At 40.8% G+C, this 18,271-nt stretch overlaps 1 protein-coding gene across 10 annotated transcripts in view; it reads right to left on the bottom strand.

Moving 5' to 3' along the window:
• phf14 (PHD finger protein 14) overlaps positions 1-18,271 on the bottom strand; it is a 313,616-nt gene that overhangs the window by 102,489 nt on the left and 192,856 nt on the right. For 8 of the 10 annotated variants that reach the window (XM_078538816.1, XM_078538820.1, XM_078538817.1 and 5 more), the window contains 2 exons: positions 11,952-12,008; positions 11,740-11,864 (listed from right to left, as the gene is read on the bottom strand). In XM_078538816.1, the coding sequence (XP_078394942.1) occupies positions 11,740-11,864; positions 11,952-12,008 (182 nt within the window). Of the gene's footprint in view, positions 1-7,123; positions 7,252-11,739; positions 11,865-11,951; positions 12,009-18,271 lie in introns of all 10 variants that reach the window. The other 2 variants (XR_013576193.1, XR_013576194.1) reach the window with 1 other exon arrangement.

Here is an 18,271-nt window from a genome sequence, read left to right as displayed (position 1 = left end):
GCATTGCTGCAGGGGTTTCTCAGTGTAGTGTCCTTGGCCCAACCATCTTCAGCTGCTTCATCAATGACCTTCTTTCCATCATAAGGTCAGAAGTGGGGTTGTTCGCAAATGATTGCACAATGTTTAGCATCATTCGTGACTCCTCAGATACTGAAGCAGTTCATGTCAATATGCAGCAAGACCGGGGCAACATTCACACTTGGGCTGTCAAGTGGCAAATAACATTCATGCCACACAACTGCCAGACAATGACCACCTCCAACAAGAAACAAGAGAGAATCCAACCATCTCCCCATGACATTCAATGGCATTACCATCGCTGAATCCTCTAACATCGTCCTTGGTGGCAGGGGAAGTGTGTTACCATTGACCAGAAATTGAACTGGACCAGCCATATAAATACTATGGCGACAAGAGAAGGTGAGAGGCTGGGAATTATATGCAGTTATTCACCACCTGACTCCACAAAGCATATCCACCATACACAAAGCACAAGTCAGGTGTGTGATGGACTACTCTCCGCTTGCTTGGATGAGTGCAGCTTCAACAATGCTCAAGAAAGTCAACACCATCCAGGACAAAGCAGCTCTCTTGACTGGCACTCCATCCGCTATCTTAAACGCTCACTCCCTCCACAAACGACACACAGTGGCAGCAGTGTGTACCATCTACAAGGTGCACTGCGGCAACTCACAAAGGCTCTGTTGATAGCACCTTCCAAACATACAATCTCTACTGTCTAGAACAACAAGGGCAGCAGATGCAGAACACCACCACCTGAAAGTTCCCCTTCAAGTTAAACACCATCCTGACTTGGAACTTTAATCACTGTTCCTTCACAGTTGCTGGGTCAAAATCCTGAAACTCCCTTCCTCACAGCACTGTGGATGTTCCTACAACACAGACTGCAGCAGCTCAAGAAGGCAGCACACCACCGGCTTCTCAAGAGCAATTAAGGATAGGCAAAAAATGCTGGCATAGCCAACGATGCCCACATCCCATGGACGAATAAAAATAATTAATAATATTTCTTGCACCTGTTTGTAATTTCCTTCAAATTTGTTCACTTACATCTTTCCCACTAGTTGAGGTGTCAGCTGTGGCTCAGTTCATAGCACCCTCGCCTTTGAATCAGAGGGTTGTGGGTTCATGTCCCACTCCCGGAAACCAAGAACTGTGATTGTACTCGAAAGAGTTGCAATCTGTGACTGTTGATAACTCGAAAGAGTTTCCCACTAGTTGGTGGCGTATAGTCCGCACCAAGCAATGTAATTACACATTTTTGTTCCTTTGCTCTAGCCAAACAGATTCTGTCCTTGACCCCTCTGGGGCATCCTCTCTCTCCAACACGACAATGTTTTTCTTAATCAATAGCACCACCTCTCCCGTTTTTCTTCCTTTCCTATCTTTCCTGAAGATCTTGTATCCAGGAATGTTTAACACCCATCCTGCCCTTCTTTGAGCCAGGTCTCTACTATAGCCATTACATCATATTTCCACATGGCAATCTGCATTTATAACTCACCAATCTTACGTACCACACTTTATACTGAGGAACTCCTACAGTGATATCCTGGAACTGAGATGATTGGACTCCAACAAGCACAACCATGTTCCTCTGTGCTAGGTATGACTCCAAACAGTGGAGAGTTTGTCCCCCTGATTTCAATTTTGCTAGTGCTCCTTGATGCCAAACTTGTTTAAATGCTGCCTTGATGTCAAGGGCAGCCACTCTCATCTCACCTCTGGAGCTCTGCCCTTTTGTGCATGTTTGACCCAAGGCAGCAATGAGGTCTGGAGTGTGTCATGAAGATATTAATGTATATAATGTTATTGGAAATTATTTTAAATTGGACTTTTAGTAGGGTCTGTGTCTGGGTTGCGAGTGTGTGTGTTTTAATTGGATTAAAGCCAGCTCATTTGGGTGCTTTGATGTATAGTAGTTTTGAGATGTTAAACAGTAAGGTAGAGGGTACATCTGCATTTTGTTGAAGAAACCATTCAAAGTCTGGGGGTGAAATCTTGCACCTAGCTAGGAGACACCAAGCAATATGTTTATATTACTAATAAAGTTGGTATTATGAAAGGGGTTTTATTGTTAGAAGAGATGGAGTTCAAAGAGCCTGGTGATACAATGAGAATTTGCATTCAAAGGGAAGGCTAGGTATATACAGAAGAGAGTTGTGTGTGTGTAAGTCAGAGGCATTTAAGGTCTTAGCCGCCTGTAAGCCTACAACGGTGAAAAGGAACCAAATTGAACGGAACCTCATTTTGAATTCGTAAGATAAAATGTGCTTTGCCTGGTGTCTGTTTAAGTCTATGGGTTGTTGTTGCTTTGGGGAAGATTGGCATAATTAATTTGGGGATTTGTTTAATAGTTATTATGGTAGTAATTTGTAGACGCGCATGTGTGTGTTTAATTTCTTATTAAATCAATAAATGTTTAATTAAATTTATATAAAAAACCTTGAGGCTTTGTGGTTTTATTTCTGAATTCAGAGCTGCATCTCAAACATACCAATTGAAAATATAGGTTATGACAGTTGTTTAAAGTTTCCCACTGGGATTTTAAATAACTCAGCCTTTACCAACTGCTGTGTCACAACAAGTGAGTGATCCTGGCAGAACCGAACTGAGCACTGCTGAGCAGTTTTTGCTGTATAAGTGCATTTGATAGAACCATTGACAACATCTTCCATCACTTGTTGATGATTGAGAGTAGACTGATGTCAATAATGGTCAGACTGAATTTGTTCTGCTTTTTCTGGTCAGAATATATCTGGGCAATTTTCCACATTGTGGGTGCCAATGTCGCAGCGTTCTTTTATCATACAAGAGGTAAAAGAGCAGACTGAGGATCACACTCAACAACAGATGCTGAGCATTTAGCAAAGGTGGCTATCAGACAGATTTGTCACATTGTACAAAGACAGAGGTAATGGACAGTGGATGGATGGATGGATAAATGGAGCCATGAGGAAGTGTACAAAAAAAAAAAAGGATTGGTGCTGTTGAAACTCAGTTGTTTGGAGGAGTAATGTGATGGAATGCACTTGGTAAAACAGAGTAAGAGGCTGTTTTGCACCACAGGATGTAGGTGAATCAGCAACTACACTCATTTTTCTTGACCTGATCTTTGACTGTTGTCTACACTACATTTAATACTGGGGCACAATACACCTGCTGCTCATCTCCTCAGGTACTCGTACCATGCCTCTCGTCACAGCAGCAGATTTCTTTCTCCTATTGCTGAAGAGAACTAATTTCCTCTTCTTGCTCCTGTCTGCAACCATCTGTAATTTAAGTATAGCATCACGGAATCTATGTGCTAGCCTTGCTCGTGTGAATCATGTTAAATACTTCCTAGCTCCTCATATTCTATTTATACCTTAACCTTTTACAAAGTTGATTCATTTTGAAATCAGAGAATCTGGCCTGCTAGATTTTCTTCTGGCTTTTATACATGCAATTTGCACCAATATCGAAGGCTGTATCTTATTAGCGTAATTTCCTTTCCTTCTCAACAGTCTTTTCACTTTCCATCTAAAAGCTGTGCTCCTTTCGGATGCTTACAATTGTCCAATTATTACCATTTCTATCATTCTCCCATCTGAAGGTTTGTTTTTTCCTTTTTTTTCTTGGTTTTGAACTTTTTTGTCCCTTTTATTTATTGAACTCATTTCTTCACTTTGTTTATTATTGAACATTTATTTAAACGTGTTATTTTTTCGGCATCAACAATGTGGGGATAGTGGCTAAAAACTTATCATTTTACCTATGTGAAAGAGAAACCTCAATTTGAGGTGACCTATTTACGTATTCATGCACGTGTACAGAAATTTCCAGGCTAGGTACCAAAAGGTTGTATATAATTTACATGTATAATCTACATATTTTATGCTTACATTATAAGATGTCGAGTGTATCAAATTATACTGAGTGTATTGGTCAGCTAAGTAATCATTTTAATTAAATTAGAAATTAAGCTATTTTTACATAGTGGACGATAGGAATATTTGTCGACTGAAATTTGAAAATTGCACTTGTAATTCGCAACTTAAAGTGACTAATCAATTGGTCAGCATCTTAAGCAGCTTAATGACAAAATTTGCAATACCATGTGCTGTTTTCAAAAACGCACCAAAGTTTTAACCTTTTCCCCTTTTAAATTTGTGCTAATCAAGGTGAAAGCTGTCAGTGTCTAGGAGTGGAACACCTTTTTCCAATTTTGTCAACATTCTGGGGCCATAAACTGAACTGGACTAGCCATATAAATACTGTGGCCACAAGAGCAGGTCAGAGGCTAAGAATTCTGTGGCGAGCAACTCACCTCCTGACCCAAGAAGTTTGATGCCATCCAAGACAAAGCAGTCCGCTTGATATGCACCCCTATCCGCCACCTTAAACATTAATTCCCTCCACCACCGATGCAGTGGCAGCAGTGTGCACCATCTACTGCAGCAATTCACCAAGGTTCCTTCAACAGTACCTTCCAAACCCGTGACTTCTACCATCTCGAAGGACAAGGGCAGCAGATACATGGGAACACCACCGCCTGGAAGCTCCCCTCCAAGTCACAGTGTCCTTACTTGGAACTACATCGTTGTTCCTTCACTCTCACTAGGTCAAAACCCTGGAACTCCCTTCCTAATGCACTGTGAGTGTCACTGCACTACATGGACTGCTGCGGTTCAAGAAGGCAGCTCACCACCACTTTCTCAAAGGCAATTCGGGATGGATAATAAATGCTGGCCTAGGTAGCGACACCCCACCCTGTGAAAGAATAAATAACAAAAAATTCTGTGCAAGGAAACTTAACAAACTGTAATGCTGGAAATTGAAATAAAAACAGAAAATGCTGGACTACTCAGCAGTTCAGGCAGAATCAGCAGACAGAGAAACTGAGTTAATGTTTCAGGTCAATTAACTTTCTCCAGTTCTGACAGAAGGTCGAGATGTAACAAATTTTAAGTAAGTACAGAAGCACTGAGAGGGAAAGAACAAAAGGGATCGTCTCTGATACAGGTGAATACAGGAAAGTGACAAAAGGTTTGATAAAAGGCAAAAGGAATTGATAATGGGACAGTAACTACTGACAGTAACAAAACAAAACAAAAAATAGGTCACAAGGAGATGTAAATAGGAAAAGCAGAAGCATCACCAACAGTTCAGGCAGCTGTCATTGTAGCTCAAGGCTCCTCAATTGAAAAAGGCTTGCAGACTGTCTCTTGAGGCACCAGGCTGAGCAGAGGACCCGAGGTAGTTGTATGGAAATAATAAAGCAGGAACTCTACTGGTGTCTCTTCATATGCTAGTATTGCTGCTCCCTCCTCCGCCACTGCATCAATGTCCTTGCCGTTGCCTGTCAGCCAGATGACCTCGACTGCTGAAGCCATGCTGAGGTGGTGTAGTCTGAAGCAGAAACATCATGGTCCACAGCTTCAAGGCCATCTGGACTGCCCTCTTCAGATTCCCAGCAGCCATCCGCCTCACTTGGTGCTGTCACTGGGGCTGCACTTCATGGAAGCACAAGGCTATGGAAGAGCACTTATAGATAGCCACAAAGGGTAAGCACCGAGGTTATTATTTAATAATTGTGAGTAGTGCTGGTGTATAATGTTTCCCTCATTTGTTTTTGAAGATGATAAAGGGTAATAATAGTAATTTGGTAGTGGCAAAAATTGGTGGTCTTTTTTTATGGTGATCATGGGAAAGGGTTTGAAAGGACTGAATGTAGATGATGAGCAGCCTGATGCATCGTGAATCATGGAAGGTACATAATGTGCCAGCATTCCTTTGGAATCTGATGTCAGAGACCATCTCTGAAAAACGCTCTTCAATTAGACGGTGCCAAATATCCCTGCCAGATGCGGCAGTTGACAGAGTCTCCAAGAACCCTCTCGTACTCCCACTGGGCCCCCTCCTGTAGCTCCTCAGCTTGTCCCTCTGGCATAATTGCTGGCAATCTTCTCTCAAGTTTGGCAGATTATGGAGCATGAGGTAGATCACAAGCCTTGTCGCCTTCTCAGGACACCTTCTGACCAGTCAAAACATCTAAAGCTCTGCTTCAGAAACCCAATGGTATGCTCAATGATTTTCCTGGTGGTGGAGTGGCTTTCATTGTACAAGTGCTCAGCTGGTGTACGGGGTTACTCAGGTAAGTCATAAGGCAAGGCATCAAAGAGCATCCCCCGTCACCTAATAGCTAACCACAGGCATTGCGACCAGTGAGACTAATAGCTGTCTCCATAAATATTGTGGCAGCTCCTGGATAGCAGGCATTCACCTGCAAGGTACACTGTTGTAATTGTAGACAAGCTGTACATTGAAGGAATGAAATTTCTTCCTACTCCCGAACACCTGAGTTTAAATGAGTGGTCCACATGGTGTGTGCAGTCAATGGCTTCCACAATCCTACAGCTCTCTGCCTCTGGTCTTCTCTGACAACAGAGAATAATATACAGCCATTCCTCAGAGAAAATGGAACTTCATCAGCCTACTTAAGGAGAAGTTCCAGTTGCATAAAAATTAAGTGCTGCTGTGACCTTAACTGCCACAGGCAATGCTGTCCTGATTGTGGTGCAACGCCTGAGTTTCTGTTCCACAAGGCCAAAGACCTCAGTAATGACCTCCCTAAAGCACAGCCGCCTGGTGCGCCAGTGTTAAGTCATGTAAATGCAAGAACAATGCTCCCTTAGTGGATTGTACCTTCTGCTGAGAATACTCCTGTCCCTCTCTCTTACAGTAGCTGGTGCTGCTTTGCTTGCCTCATCTCCTCCTCCTACTTCACATGCAAAGCAAGGTAGGCCTCTAGTAAATTGCCCATGACCAAACATTCCCTTTTTCATGGTGACTTCCACAAGGTGAGCAGTAAGGTAGAGTAACACAACACTCACTCTTTTTAGGTGGAGTCCTGAGAAAATGTCAAGGAAAAATATTCATAGGATATTGGTGAAGTCTTGACAAAGTGTGCCAGAGAGTCTTTGATGTGTCTAAAAAAATCCTCTTCAGTGTAGACAGCCGCTTTCTAGCAGCAAGTGAACAATAAAAGCTAAGCATGAACAAAAAATCCTCAGCTTGTTGCTGGTCGTTGTTAGAAGTTATTAAATGAAGCGTTACTCACCAAGATGCTTTGTAATGTCTTTAATGACTGCTAGCAGGCAATTTACTTGTCAATCATCCCCTTAACAATCCTCTGGGCAGCCATTCCTAGCAAGCACCTCAACTCCTTTACTAAGATGATGCCTTGCACTAAATGGGGGATAAATTGATAATGTAGCTTAAGATCCAATCTTGGCCACCTCGGAGGCTCTTTAGGGTCTTAAGTATTCAGCTTAAATCACCCCCGGTATATAATTAATTTTATTATTTTTCTCGATTACAACTTTCTTTCAAATTTAATTTTTTAAAGAAACTATAACTTTGTTGCTTTGTCTCTACTTGCATTCGTGATAACCTACATTAACAGCCTGGCCAGGAAGTCAGATGTCGTCATCTTTGATGCACAATCTTAGAGCAAGAAAGAATCTCAAAAAGTTACAGATTCACTCTAAATACAAACACAACAGTGCAATGCAGCTTACCTTCATCTAGTGAAACTGAATATGCATGATCCAGATACAGCATAAGGTAAACAGAGAAGATAAGCTCCCTCTACTATAGAGCAGCAAAATACTCAGCCCTACTCTGAGTACAGCAGCTTCTATTAAACTTGGTTGAAACTGTTCCAATTCACACACTCCAATTCTTTAGCCACTGAATTAGGTTGGCAATTTAGCGTTGTTAGGGGCAGATTTATATTGTGTTCCACGCCCACAATGAACTGTCCAAACACATTTTGCATACAAGCCTAACGACCAACAGATAGAAAAGTGAAGACTGGTGCCTGGATTCAAAATAATGTCCCTAAGGGGAAAATAAGTCAGTGCCTCATCTTCTGTGCCACCGATTCCCTCAAAATTCTGGCAATTCATGTATCCATTATTCAAATTCAGTACAGAAAGGTTCAAAGCTTGAATCCTCTATTCCACTGAATGAGTGATTGAGTCATAATTTTGGTTAATCTATTACTGTAACAATTATGAATGGGGGAAGCCAGATAAATTTTGAAAAATTAATGGCATAGTTCACGAATTTCAGAAAAGCGAAGTATTCATCTGGTATTTTAAGAAAACAACAAGGTCATACAACTAAGCATACATTTAACAGGTCGCTGGGGTCTGAAATTGTTCGCATAGACTCAAGAGAGGCTTGTTATTAAACAGGGCTCTAAGTTAAAGCCGGGAAATTGCAGGTCTATTAACTTAACTTAATATGTAAGTTATAAATTAAGCAAATTATATCTAAATTGTAAAAAGGAGTGATTGGTGATATAGTATATCATCTTAACAATGAAGAGGTTATTACAGAATCTCAACCTGGCTACAGAAAAAGGTCCCATCTTACAAGAGTTGAATTTTTTTGAGGTAGTCACTGATTTGGTGGGTATAGGGGTTAGCCCAGTTGACATGGTGTCTGCTCATTTCCAAAAAGCCTTTGATAGGTGGTACACAATAGTCTATTAAATAAGGTCACTCTGTAGTATTAGCAGACAGATTTTGGCTTGGATAAAATACTGGTTGCATTCTCAAACAGAAAGTGGTTACTTTTGAAAGTGGTTCTGGTTACTGTTGGAGTCCTGCTTGGATCAGTATTGGAATTGTTCTTCGCCATCTATCAATATTCTGGATGAAAGTGTTGAAGAAAAAGTCCACAAATTAGTAGTTGTCACAAAGATACATGTGTTTGTAAGGAACACATGTACATCATGCAGGGTTTTGTGTTCCAAATTACCAAGTGAAAGCAGGAACTGAATGTCAGTGAATGAATTTGAAGGTAAATGGCCTGTGTCACAAGCTATTGCAAAAGTAAATAAGGTAACTGCAAGTGTTTATTGTTTGAAAGAAAGGAAATAAGGTATATGCATTTTGTTTTTTTGCACCTGCCACAGCCCTCAGGTTGTCTCAAAGTGCTTTACAGCCAATTAAGTATTTTAAAGTATGATCACTATTGTCAAGTAGGGAAACACAGCAATAAATCTATGCACAGCAAGGTCCCACAACTTTTAATTATAGGAATTAAAGTTTAACTGTAGTCAAGTGGGGGCATCTAATTGAGAAGTTGATGGGCAGACCTGAAGTGAATGCAATTCAAACAAGCCTGGAATAAATTACAGTTAAAAGTGACCTATGCTTATCTTCAAGGTGAGTTAGAAGTGTAAACATTTAACAATGGATGACCTATTTCAGGACTCTTGGTAGAGCCAGGGTGTTTATCATTATCTCTATAGAAGCTAAAAGTTAGTAATTCTGGGAAAGGGGGTCATAAATCTCAATAAGAGATATGGGTTACATAATCGAAGAGTTGTGTTGAAGGTAAAGTAATTGGTTTGCATTTCTGTTTGAGGCCATCTCAAAGCATGGCACATTATCGTCGAGATGGGCTGTGGGGGTAGAATGTTCTTTTCTTTTTTTAAAGTTACCTGGGCTTTGCTCACAAAGCAGGCAGTTGCAGTTTTGCTTTGGTATAAACTGCATCTTACTGTATTGAGAGCGCCAACAGGGGATGATTGTTAGTCAGGCCTGTGCTTTAAGCAGAGAAAATATTAACTTTATCGTTCACTGTTGGAATGCGGGTGGGCTCAAGCTGAGTTTGAATTTTGTGAGGGAAAAAGCAGCTGGAAGATTTGCCCAGCTTGCAGCTAGAGGAGGACATCTACAGTAGTCCTCATAGAGCCTTGGGGCAGAAAGCAGTCAGCACAGTTCCTTGGAAGTTGTGTGAAGGCAGATGAATATCTGCTGGCAACCAGAACAAGGAGCAGAGGCATCCACAGTTGTGTGATATTAAATAAAAGATGGAGGGCTACTTAGCCAAAAAATTAGTGGAAGGATCCCTATAAAATATTATCCTGTAGACTAGCTAGAACACTGAGGAGAATTAAAATGACTTCTGGAGGGCTGTGACATATCCTGGGTGGTCCTTAAGCTGAATGAACCTTCAAGATTCTTGCAACGTATAAGGGAATTCTTGGTTTGGGGAGGGGGAGGGGAAGTAAAAAGCAGAACTAAGTTCCTAGCATAAGTAATTATAAACTATAGTGTTAAGTTAATTGTGCTTGCTTTGTTTAATTCTTATATACAGTCAAGTTTGTTTTTGTTTAAAAAGGTGAAATCTTGTGGCGTAGTTCTGTCAGTTAACTACGGAGTGTTTGGATTTTTCTTTAAACATTAAGGGTCCCGAACAAGATTATAGCATGTTATTGAAATAGCCAAAAAAATTCATTATCCATTATACATCTTTTACCTCAATTTGATACCCTTATTTCTCTTGTGCTGAATTATGGTTTCATGGACAATAACAGTCCTCCTGTCTATAACACACTTTTCATGTGCATGCCTAGACAGTGAAAGGGCCTACAAGCCAGTCTTCATCCAACCTCGATGATGACACATCCTCAGCAAGGATCACTGAATTTCTTTAAAATCATCAGAGTTAATTTTTTGCACGTGCTTCTACTGAAGGACAATATTCTATCTCAATAAGGAGCTAAACATCAGATAAGACCTTGTATATTCTATAACCAAGCCTTTGAATATATGTTGACCCCAGCCAACCTTTTACAATAGCAGATCCAAGAATAATAAAAGCATCACAACAAAATACGCATTACTTTGACTTTATCACTTCAACACATTTGGATAAATTATCCAACAACTCCATGCAAGTTAAGAATTTAATATTGTGAAAGCATTTTCTGGAATTTTGCTTAATCTCATTATATAGAATGCTTAATTTCCCCTACCACCTCCCCCCTCCAATGATACTTTCTGGGATGCAATTATACACGCACTTGCATTTTTCTTAAAATGGCCATTGTCCATGTTCAGGAAAGAGAGTGAATGTTGTCAGGTTATTTGACTGTAAAGAGAACCACAAATCAAGCTCAATCCTGCTTTCAGCTGATGCCACATCCCAGCAGAATTCACTGAACACTGCAAATATTTTTTTCTTTCCACCCTGGTGCAAACACATTCAGGCCAACTGTCTTGGCTGAGATCTTTAAGTAACTTTACACAAGCCAGGTATGAAACCTGGAATATTCTAATTTATAGTGCTTACATATGGTGTTGTCTTCATCTACCAACTTGTTAGGGAAGCCCCAAGTAGTACTCTCAACATTGGTAATAGTATTTCAGAATATGTTTCGAATGCTTTTGTTTGGTTTTTCTCATTAAACTCATCTGCAACTTCCCACAGGGGAAAATGGCAAGCAGGCATGTTATGCCCTGAATTAAAGATCAATGTGACTAGATGTCAGAAACAAACTGACCCATTGATTATTTGCTACTCTGAATGGGCTTTACTTAATGCAGAACTCTTAAATACTCCAATTGGATTACTGTTTGTTTATCTTTGTGACCTGTTGTTATACTACATTGACGACCAACCTGACAAGGAAGAATTAATCCTCCTGTAGGAGTAAAAAAAGATTATCCTACTTAACTGCATCAAAATCCATAGCGTAAATGTGTGTGGCAGTTCAATAAACAGAATCAATCTACTTTTGTAAAGTAATGTTCCTACACAGAATCAGATTTTTAACAGGTTGCTGCATACCAATTTACTTCATTTATGGCTATAATTAAGTACTAATGAAGCCAGAACTTTAAGCAGCAGTAGCAAAGCTCATAAAACAGCTACCTGACTAAATTTTCATTGTCTCCAGGACTTTTACATGTAGCACATTCTGTTCTCAGATCTTCTGATTTTGGTCTTTTCTGTAATGAGGTCTGCCGTCGCCGCCTTGCTCTAGGAGGAATTGGTTCCTAGGAAACAATAACAAAAATGACATTCCAGACATATACATAATATTTTTAGATAAAAATAATCTGTTTTCCAGACTAAGCACAAACCTCAGCTTTTTCCCCATCAGAGCTGGTTCCCCTTTTTCGTTTCTGTCCTCTACTCCTCTGTGAAAGAAAACAGATATGTCCTTATGAATTAGCTGCAATATAGTTTCACAGTAAATTTTTGAGTAAATTGAATGGTTCCAAAATCAAATGCTGTTGGCTGCAATCACCAGCTAATTACTGGAGTATAATGCCTCATGAATAAACCAGCTTACAAACCAAAACATCATAATTCGAAGAAAATTGATCGAGTCCTATCAATCTATTGTTCCCCTTGAGCACAAATATTATTTCAGGCTGCCAATCATTTAATATAACCTCCAATAATTACATACTTGCAAAAGCCAGCAGAAAACTGATATGCTTGATATATGTTTGTGCGAGCAATTCTTCTGTCTGGCACATTGATGACAGCTCAAGACACATTGAGATACTAGCTTCCAGTAATGCTCAACTTTCACAGGCAGAGGGGGCCTCTTGGATGTTTCCTTTGTATTTTAAAATCGAACAGCCTGCTAAGGAGAATAGGATTCTCTTTCCCAATAATTAATTCTGTAATGTAAAAATCATTAAAACAGCAGTTGAAAATTTATCTGTTCTCAACAGCTGTTCTCAACGGTGGAACATTTCGATCTCTTTTCCAAATCTTTCATTCACAATTACACTACAGAGAAATTGGTTCCACTCCTCTTGCTGCCAATACTTGTGCCAATTCTTTACTTTGAATGTGCAATTATACTTTATTTACTCACTGGATATATACTAACTTAAAATATACAACAGTCTAAAATGCAGTTGATAAAATCATCCTTGGCAGAGTTTTATGCCATTTTCTATACCACCACATACGTCAAGCTATTGCCACACACCTCTGGAAACACACAGGATCACAATACACAATATCACATGTACCATGGTACAGTCAATTATCTATACATACACACCAGTAAGCCCTTCTGAAAACAGATATAAATAAGCTCCAGGTTAAATTCACTGACACTCCCGGCCCAACTCTGGCTTTTGTCACCTTGGGCAACAGTAGCAATTTGTGGCTCTCCCTCCCCACACAATTGAAGATCTAATATTGCTATATTTTTTGGAACATTACCACACCTACTTCTAAAAAAATGTACAACCCATTTATAATTTAACTACCAAGATTAAAGCTATTCTTTTCAAGTCTGGTCATCATCCATGTGGCAGACGGAATTTAACCCTGTAAAGTGTGAGGTGATATACTTTGGTAGAAGTAATTTGACAAGTATTCAATGAATGGCATGACACTAGGAAGTTCTGAGGAACAAAGGGACCTTGGCATGTGTGTCCATAAATCTCTGAAGGCGGAGGGGCACGTTAGTGGGGTGGTGAGAAAGGCATATGGGACGCTTGCCTTTATCAATCGAGGCATAGATTTCCAGCATCTGCAGTAGTTTTTTGTTTTTAGGTCATGTTGGAGTTGTATAGAACCTTGGTGAGGTCACAGCTGGAGTACTGTGTGCAGTCTGGTCACCACATTATAGGAAGGATGTGATTGCACTGGAGGCGGTGCAGAGGAGATTCACCAGGATGTTGCCTAGGATGAAACATTTAAGTTATGAAGAGAGGTTGGATAGATTTGAGTTGTTTTTGTTGGAACAGAGAAGACTGAGGGGCGATCTGATCGAGGTGTACAAGATTATGAGGGCATGGACATCCTTTAAAAAGTATCTGGATGAGCACTTGGCACGTCATAACATTCAAGGCTATGGGCCAAAAGCTGGTAAATGGGATTAAGTAGGTAAGCCAGGTGTTTTTTATGTGTTGATGCAGACTCGATGGGCCGAAGGGCCTCTTCTGCACTGTGTGCTTCTGTGATTCATGTGCCTTTTGCCTTGGCTCCATCAAGCTCCTAGCTGTTTCTTCAGACTATACAGATTTCTCTGTATAAAGCAAACTCATCTTCCTCCCTCAATTTCACTCCAAGACTGCTTTCCTCCACTGACATAAACCACATCTTTATCATAGCTTGCATCCTCTACTCCTCAAAGTACAAGTTTTGCCTTGCCCCCCACTATATCCACTCCACTGATAAGCCACTCATTTATCCAATACACTTCTGTCCTCTGGAAATTCTAGCCTAATTCTCTCTGCATTGCTTCCACCGTCTCCTATTTATTCATTTTGCATTATTCACATCATCCCCACTTTTAAAAACCTCTTCTCTTCGACCATGCCTTTATCACTCTGCCTTAGCTCTCTATATTTTACCCTTCATCCTGCCCACTGTTAGCTATTTCTTTTTCACCTTAATGTAACTACTTTTGAGTCAATTTGACATATAAGGTGCTTTAGGAACACCAGTAGTTGTGCTGGAGTAATGAAGTCCTGAAGGCAGAGAAACTTCATTTTCTAAAAAGCATATTGCTCTAATTTTCGCAATATCATCAGTATTGGGTTGCACCTTATGTCCATATGTGAAAGACTATACTTTCTGACCCAGAAGGCTCTTTGTTTCGAATCCAATTCTGCTCTGCCCTGTTCACCAACACCAACTCCACACTATCTCCTCAGCTTGCTCCTAACTCAGTACCACGATCCTGCTTTCCCGTTCCTGATTATCAAATACATGCTGTCTCTCAACTGTAGGAAGGCTTCACCATTTCTGCTTACTCCTCACCCAGCCCAGTGGCAAGGAGATACAGAGCAGGCAGAAATATAGAATTAACAACAGCATACCAATCACAGACATATATTTGTGTGCACTTGCATACATATTGAAAGGGAAGGAGGAAGACAACCTGCTGGAAACAAACAGGAAGACAGAGTGAAGGAAACAAAGGATTAGAGAATGCAGAATAAGCAGAGGCTGATAATGAAGAAAGACATTTCAGTTTAGTTTGGCTTTCAGCAACACTATGACACAATAACAAGCTGAATGCTACTGGGGAGTGGGTGCTTTGCAGAAATTATTATTTCCTGTGTTCCCATAATACCTCACTTGAATCTGTGCTGTTGTGTTATTAGGCCAGTGCCACTTGGTTAATTCTGCATTAATGTCTGCTCCAGTAGGAATTCTATTTTACCAGCAGAACACCTATTATTTTTAACTCACAGGAATGTGAAAAACACTAAGTTGATAAAGAACAATTCAGGCCATCCCAAAGCACTTTGTATTACTTCAGAAATAGTTATTGCTATGTAAACAAACACCACAGCAGCAAATGCAAGTCCAGAAAATACATTTTAATACTGTTGGATGAAGGAAGAATGTTGGCTGGGATGCCAAGTGAACTTTCTGCTCTGCTTTAAATTCAGCCATAATGACCTGAACAGACAAGATCTGGGTTTAATGTCTCATCCATAGGATGGTTTTGCACCCAAGAGAAAACAGTTGCACCTAAGGATATGCTCCAGTGCTAACTCTTCCATAAATTACATTGTCACAACATTTGCATATCATTTGGCATTGGTAAAACACAACTCTCATTGAGCACTTGAAATCTTCCCTGGGGATTGCATTGGTGAGCACAGACATGGAGAGGCCCCAGATTGCAGTGGGAACGACATAGCAGACACTATGGAGTAGAAACTCAGTATAAACTGGGGTTACTATTCAGCAGTCACCTGGAATAGGACATGAATTACCCATGCACTACTGTGAGCTGCACGTGTGCAAACTTTGCCCCTTAAATCTTTTGCTGTAGTAGCAGCTCGACCCTACGAGAAAGAGAGGGTGTTGTAAAGGTTTGTTGTGTCTCATTAAGAGGTCTGTAGACTTGTATGTTTAAACATAACCCATTTATTGTTAACCCATAACTGTGTACATATCCCAGGTACTGTCTTGCATGGATGCTGCCTCCATGCTGGCTCTTTCCAGACTCTACTCCATTAGTCAACTATCATATAACTCTCCACACCAGGACGTGGGCAGTACTGTTCTCCAGTCCCACATTAACAATTGCTCTGCCGAACATCCTTATACTACAATGGCGTGCTGCTACCCCTTAAAGGCATGTACAACAAAGGGAGGCCAGAGAGTAGTAGGAAGGGGGAGAATGCATAATGTGTAGACATACAATCTAGCATTTCCTACAGAGCTGGAAGCAGCAGTAATAAGGTAGTGGAAGCAGCGCTGCAAGAGGAACAGCTAGTAACAAGGTGAGTAAAACTCAGACTTCATTGTGAGAAAAGTGAAAGATTGTTTCTAATGCTGGGCAAAATAACAACAAAAGGATCGAGGCTGAGAATTCTCACCGGAAATCCAAAGGAGATGGGAGAAATGGTTTGTGAAATGAGTAGGATGCTTTATTAGAAGAACTGATTGCGATAGAGGTCAGAACATCACTTAAAAGGTAATGGGATAAATATTTGAAAAGGAGGATTTTTGGGGAATGGAGGTACAGGACACAGCACTGGGGCTGCATGGCTTCCTTGTGTGCTGTAACTTCTATCATTCTATGAAAACATTCCTTTAAGTACAAGACAAGGGAATGGCTTAGAAATGTTGTTGAGCTGAGTTTAGGACAATGTGCCCTTTGAGGCATGCTTCAAGCAGGGAGTTTGCTGCCCTTTGTGATCTGTCGGTTTGATTCAAGTCAGTGTGTCCCTGCCAGCTTTGATGTGTAAGTTCCAAGTACAGATTGACTCGAGGGGAAAATGAGTTACCAGTATTGTTACTAATTATGAATGAAATTCACTGAGTTTTGCTAATTGCTGGCAGAATCAAAGTTTCTATCACCTCTGGCTGCAACCGCCATCCCCTCCCCCCACCAACCATTCCTCTCTTCCTCACCCTCTGTTTCCTTCATCACCAACTTGCAGGCGGCCTCCTGGTTTTCGGAGCTTCTCACACAATAGCTTCTGGCATTAAATCACAAGCAAAGATACTCAACTATGGGGGACTTTGCCTTTTTAAGGTTATGACGGTCACATGTCTGTAAAGATAATTGGACAGTGGACTCTGTAGTATAGGGGTGTTCAGGCAGAGCAAGGGATAATGTGGAATTGGAGAACAGTACTGCCCACGGTATTCTGTAGAGAGTCACATAATGGCAGACTGTGTATGGAGACAGCATCCAAGAATGGCAGTACCTTGGATATGTATATAGTTATGACTTACCAATACCTGGTTTACGTTTAACAATACAAGCCTCGAGGCCTCTTAGTGAGGCACCAAACAACCTTACAACATGGAGGAAATAAAGGGTGGACCCCAAAATCCCAGAGAAGCTGGGGAAGGAACCAAGATTCTCAAAGCATGAAAAACTAAAGAAATCGAAGCCTGACTTGAGCAAGGTGTGCCTAAATTGAAGACATAGTTGGAGATCACCTAAAAAGAAATTGAAGACACGGATGGAGGTCAGCTAAAAAAAATTCCATTGCGGATGTGGAGGCTGAAGGACTCCACAAGGGCAGGTGGAGGTCCACTGCCAGACCTGATCTAACACAGAGTCGAGGGACCAAGGCTAAATCAAAAAAGGCTGAGTAAAATTCAAAAAAGGGCAAAAAGGCTGGAAGGCGGAAGAATTCACTGGGCAGATGAAAAGATAGACCTGATCGGAGGCAGAGTCAGAGGGCCTGGCCAGATCACAAAAGGCTGAGCAAAATTCAAAATGGGGTAAAAAAAAAGGCTGAAAAGCAAGAGGATTCACTGTGCAGATGAAAAGAAGAACCTGAGTGAATGCAGAGTCAAGAGATCTAGCTAAATCACAAGAAGGGTGAGCAAAAGACAGTAAAAAAAGCTAAAATTACCTTTTAAAATAGGCAGCAATCAGGATCAGCACATCCAGACCACAGCAGCAGGAAAGCTGTAGCAACAGGTTCACGGCTGCTGCCATAACATGTGGTGGCCAAGGTGGGCTCAAGGGGAAAAAAAGGTTTTTCTAAACAGGCAGGCAGAGTTAGAACAAATCACCTTCCAGTTAATTCTCAGGCTTAGAGGAGCAGGTAACTGGCCCAAACGGCTTGTTTTGACATTGATTAGTTTGAAAAACAAGGCCCTGTTGGTGCAGTGGGAGCCTGCCGAAAGCTGACAAAGCACGGGAAGAACTGAGAGCAGCTGTGGAGCCATTTTGAATAGACAGGAAAAAAAATTTAAAGGAGTACCTGCCTATTATGAAAAATGGCCATAGATGATAAATTAAAACTACCAGGTTAGTTTAGGCTAAGGGAAGGGCTAAACCAGACCCAAAATTGGGACTCCTGGCAGAGAAAATGTTTAGATTGCAGGAATACATCAGGATTAAAAAAGAAATCAGAAAAAGTACAAGTTAATATGTTTTTATACTTGTTTGGTGTATCTGCAGATGAAGTAATCCTAAAACAAGGTTTGGATACGAACATAC

The sequence above is a fragment of the Cetorhinus maximus genome, chromosome 3, assembly GCF_964194155.1.
Source record: "Cetorhinus maximus chromosome 3, sCetMax3.hap1.1, whole genome shotgun sequence".
NCBI classification, from domain to species: Eukaryota; Metazoa; Chordata; class Chondrichthyes; order Lamniformes; family Cetorhinidae; genus Cetorhinus; species Cetorhinus maximus.
Note: the sequence above shows the minus strand (reverse complement) of the source record. Positions and strands in the feature narration are given on the sequence as shown.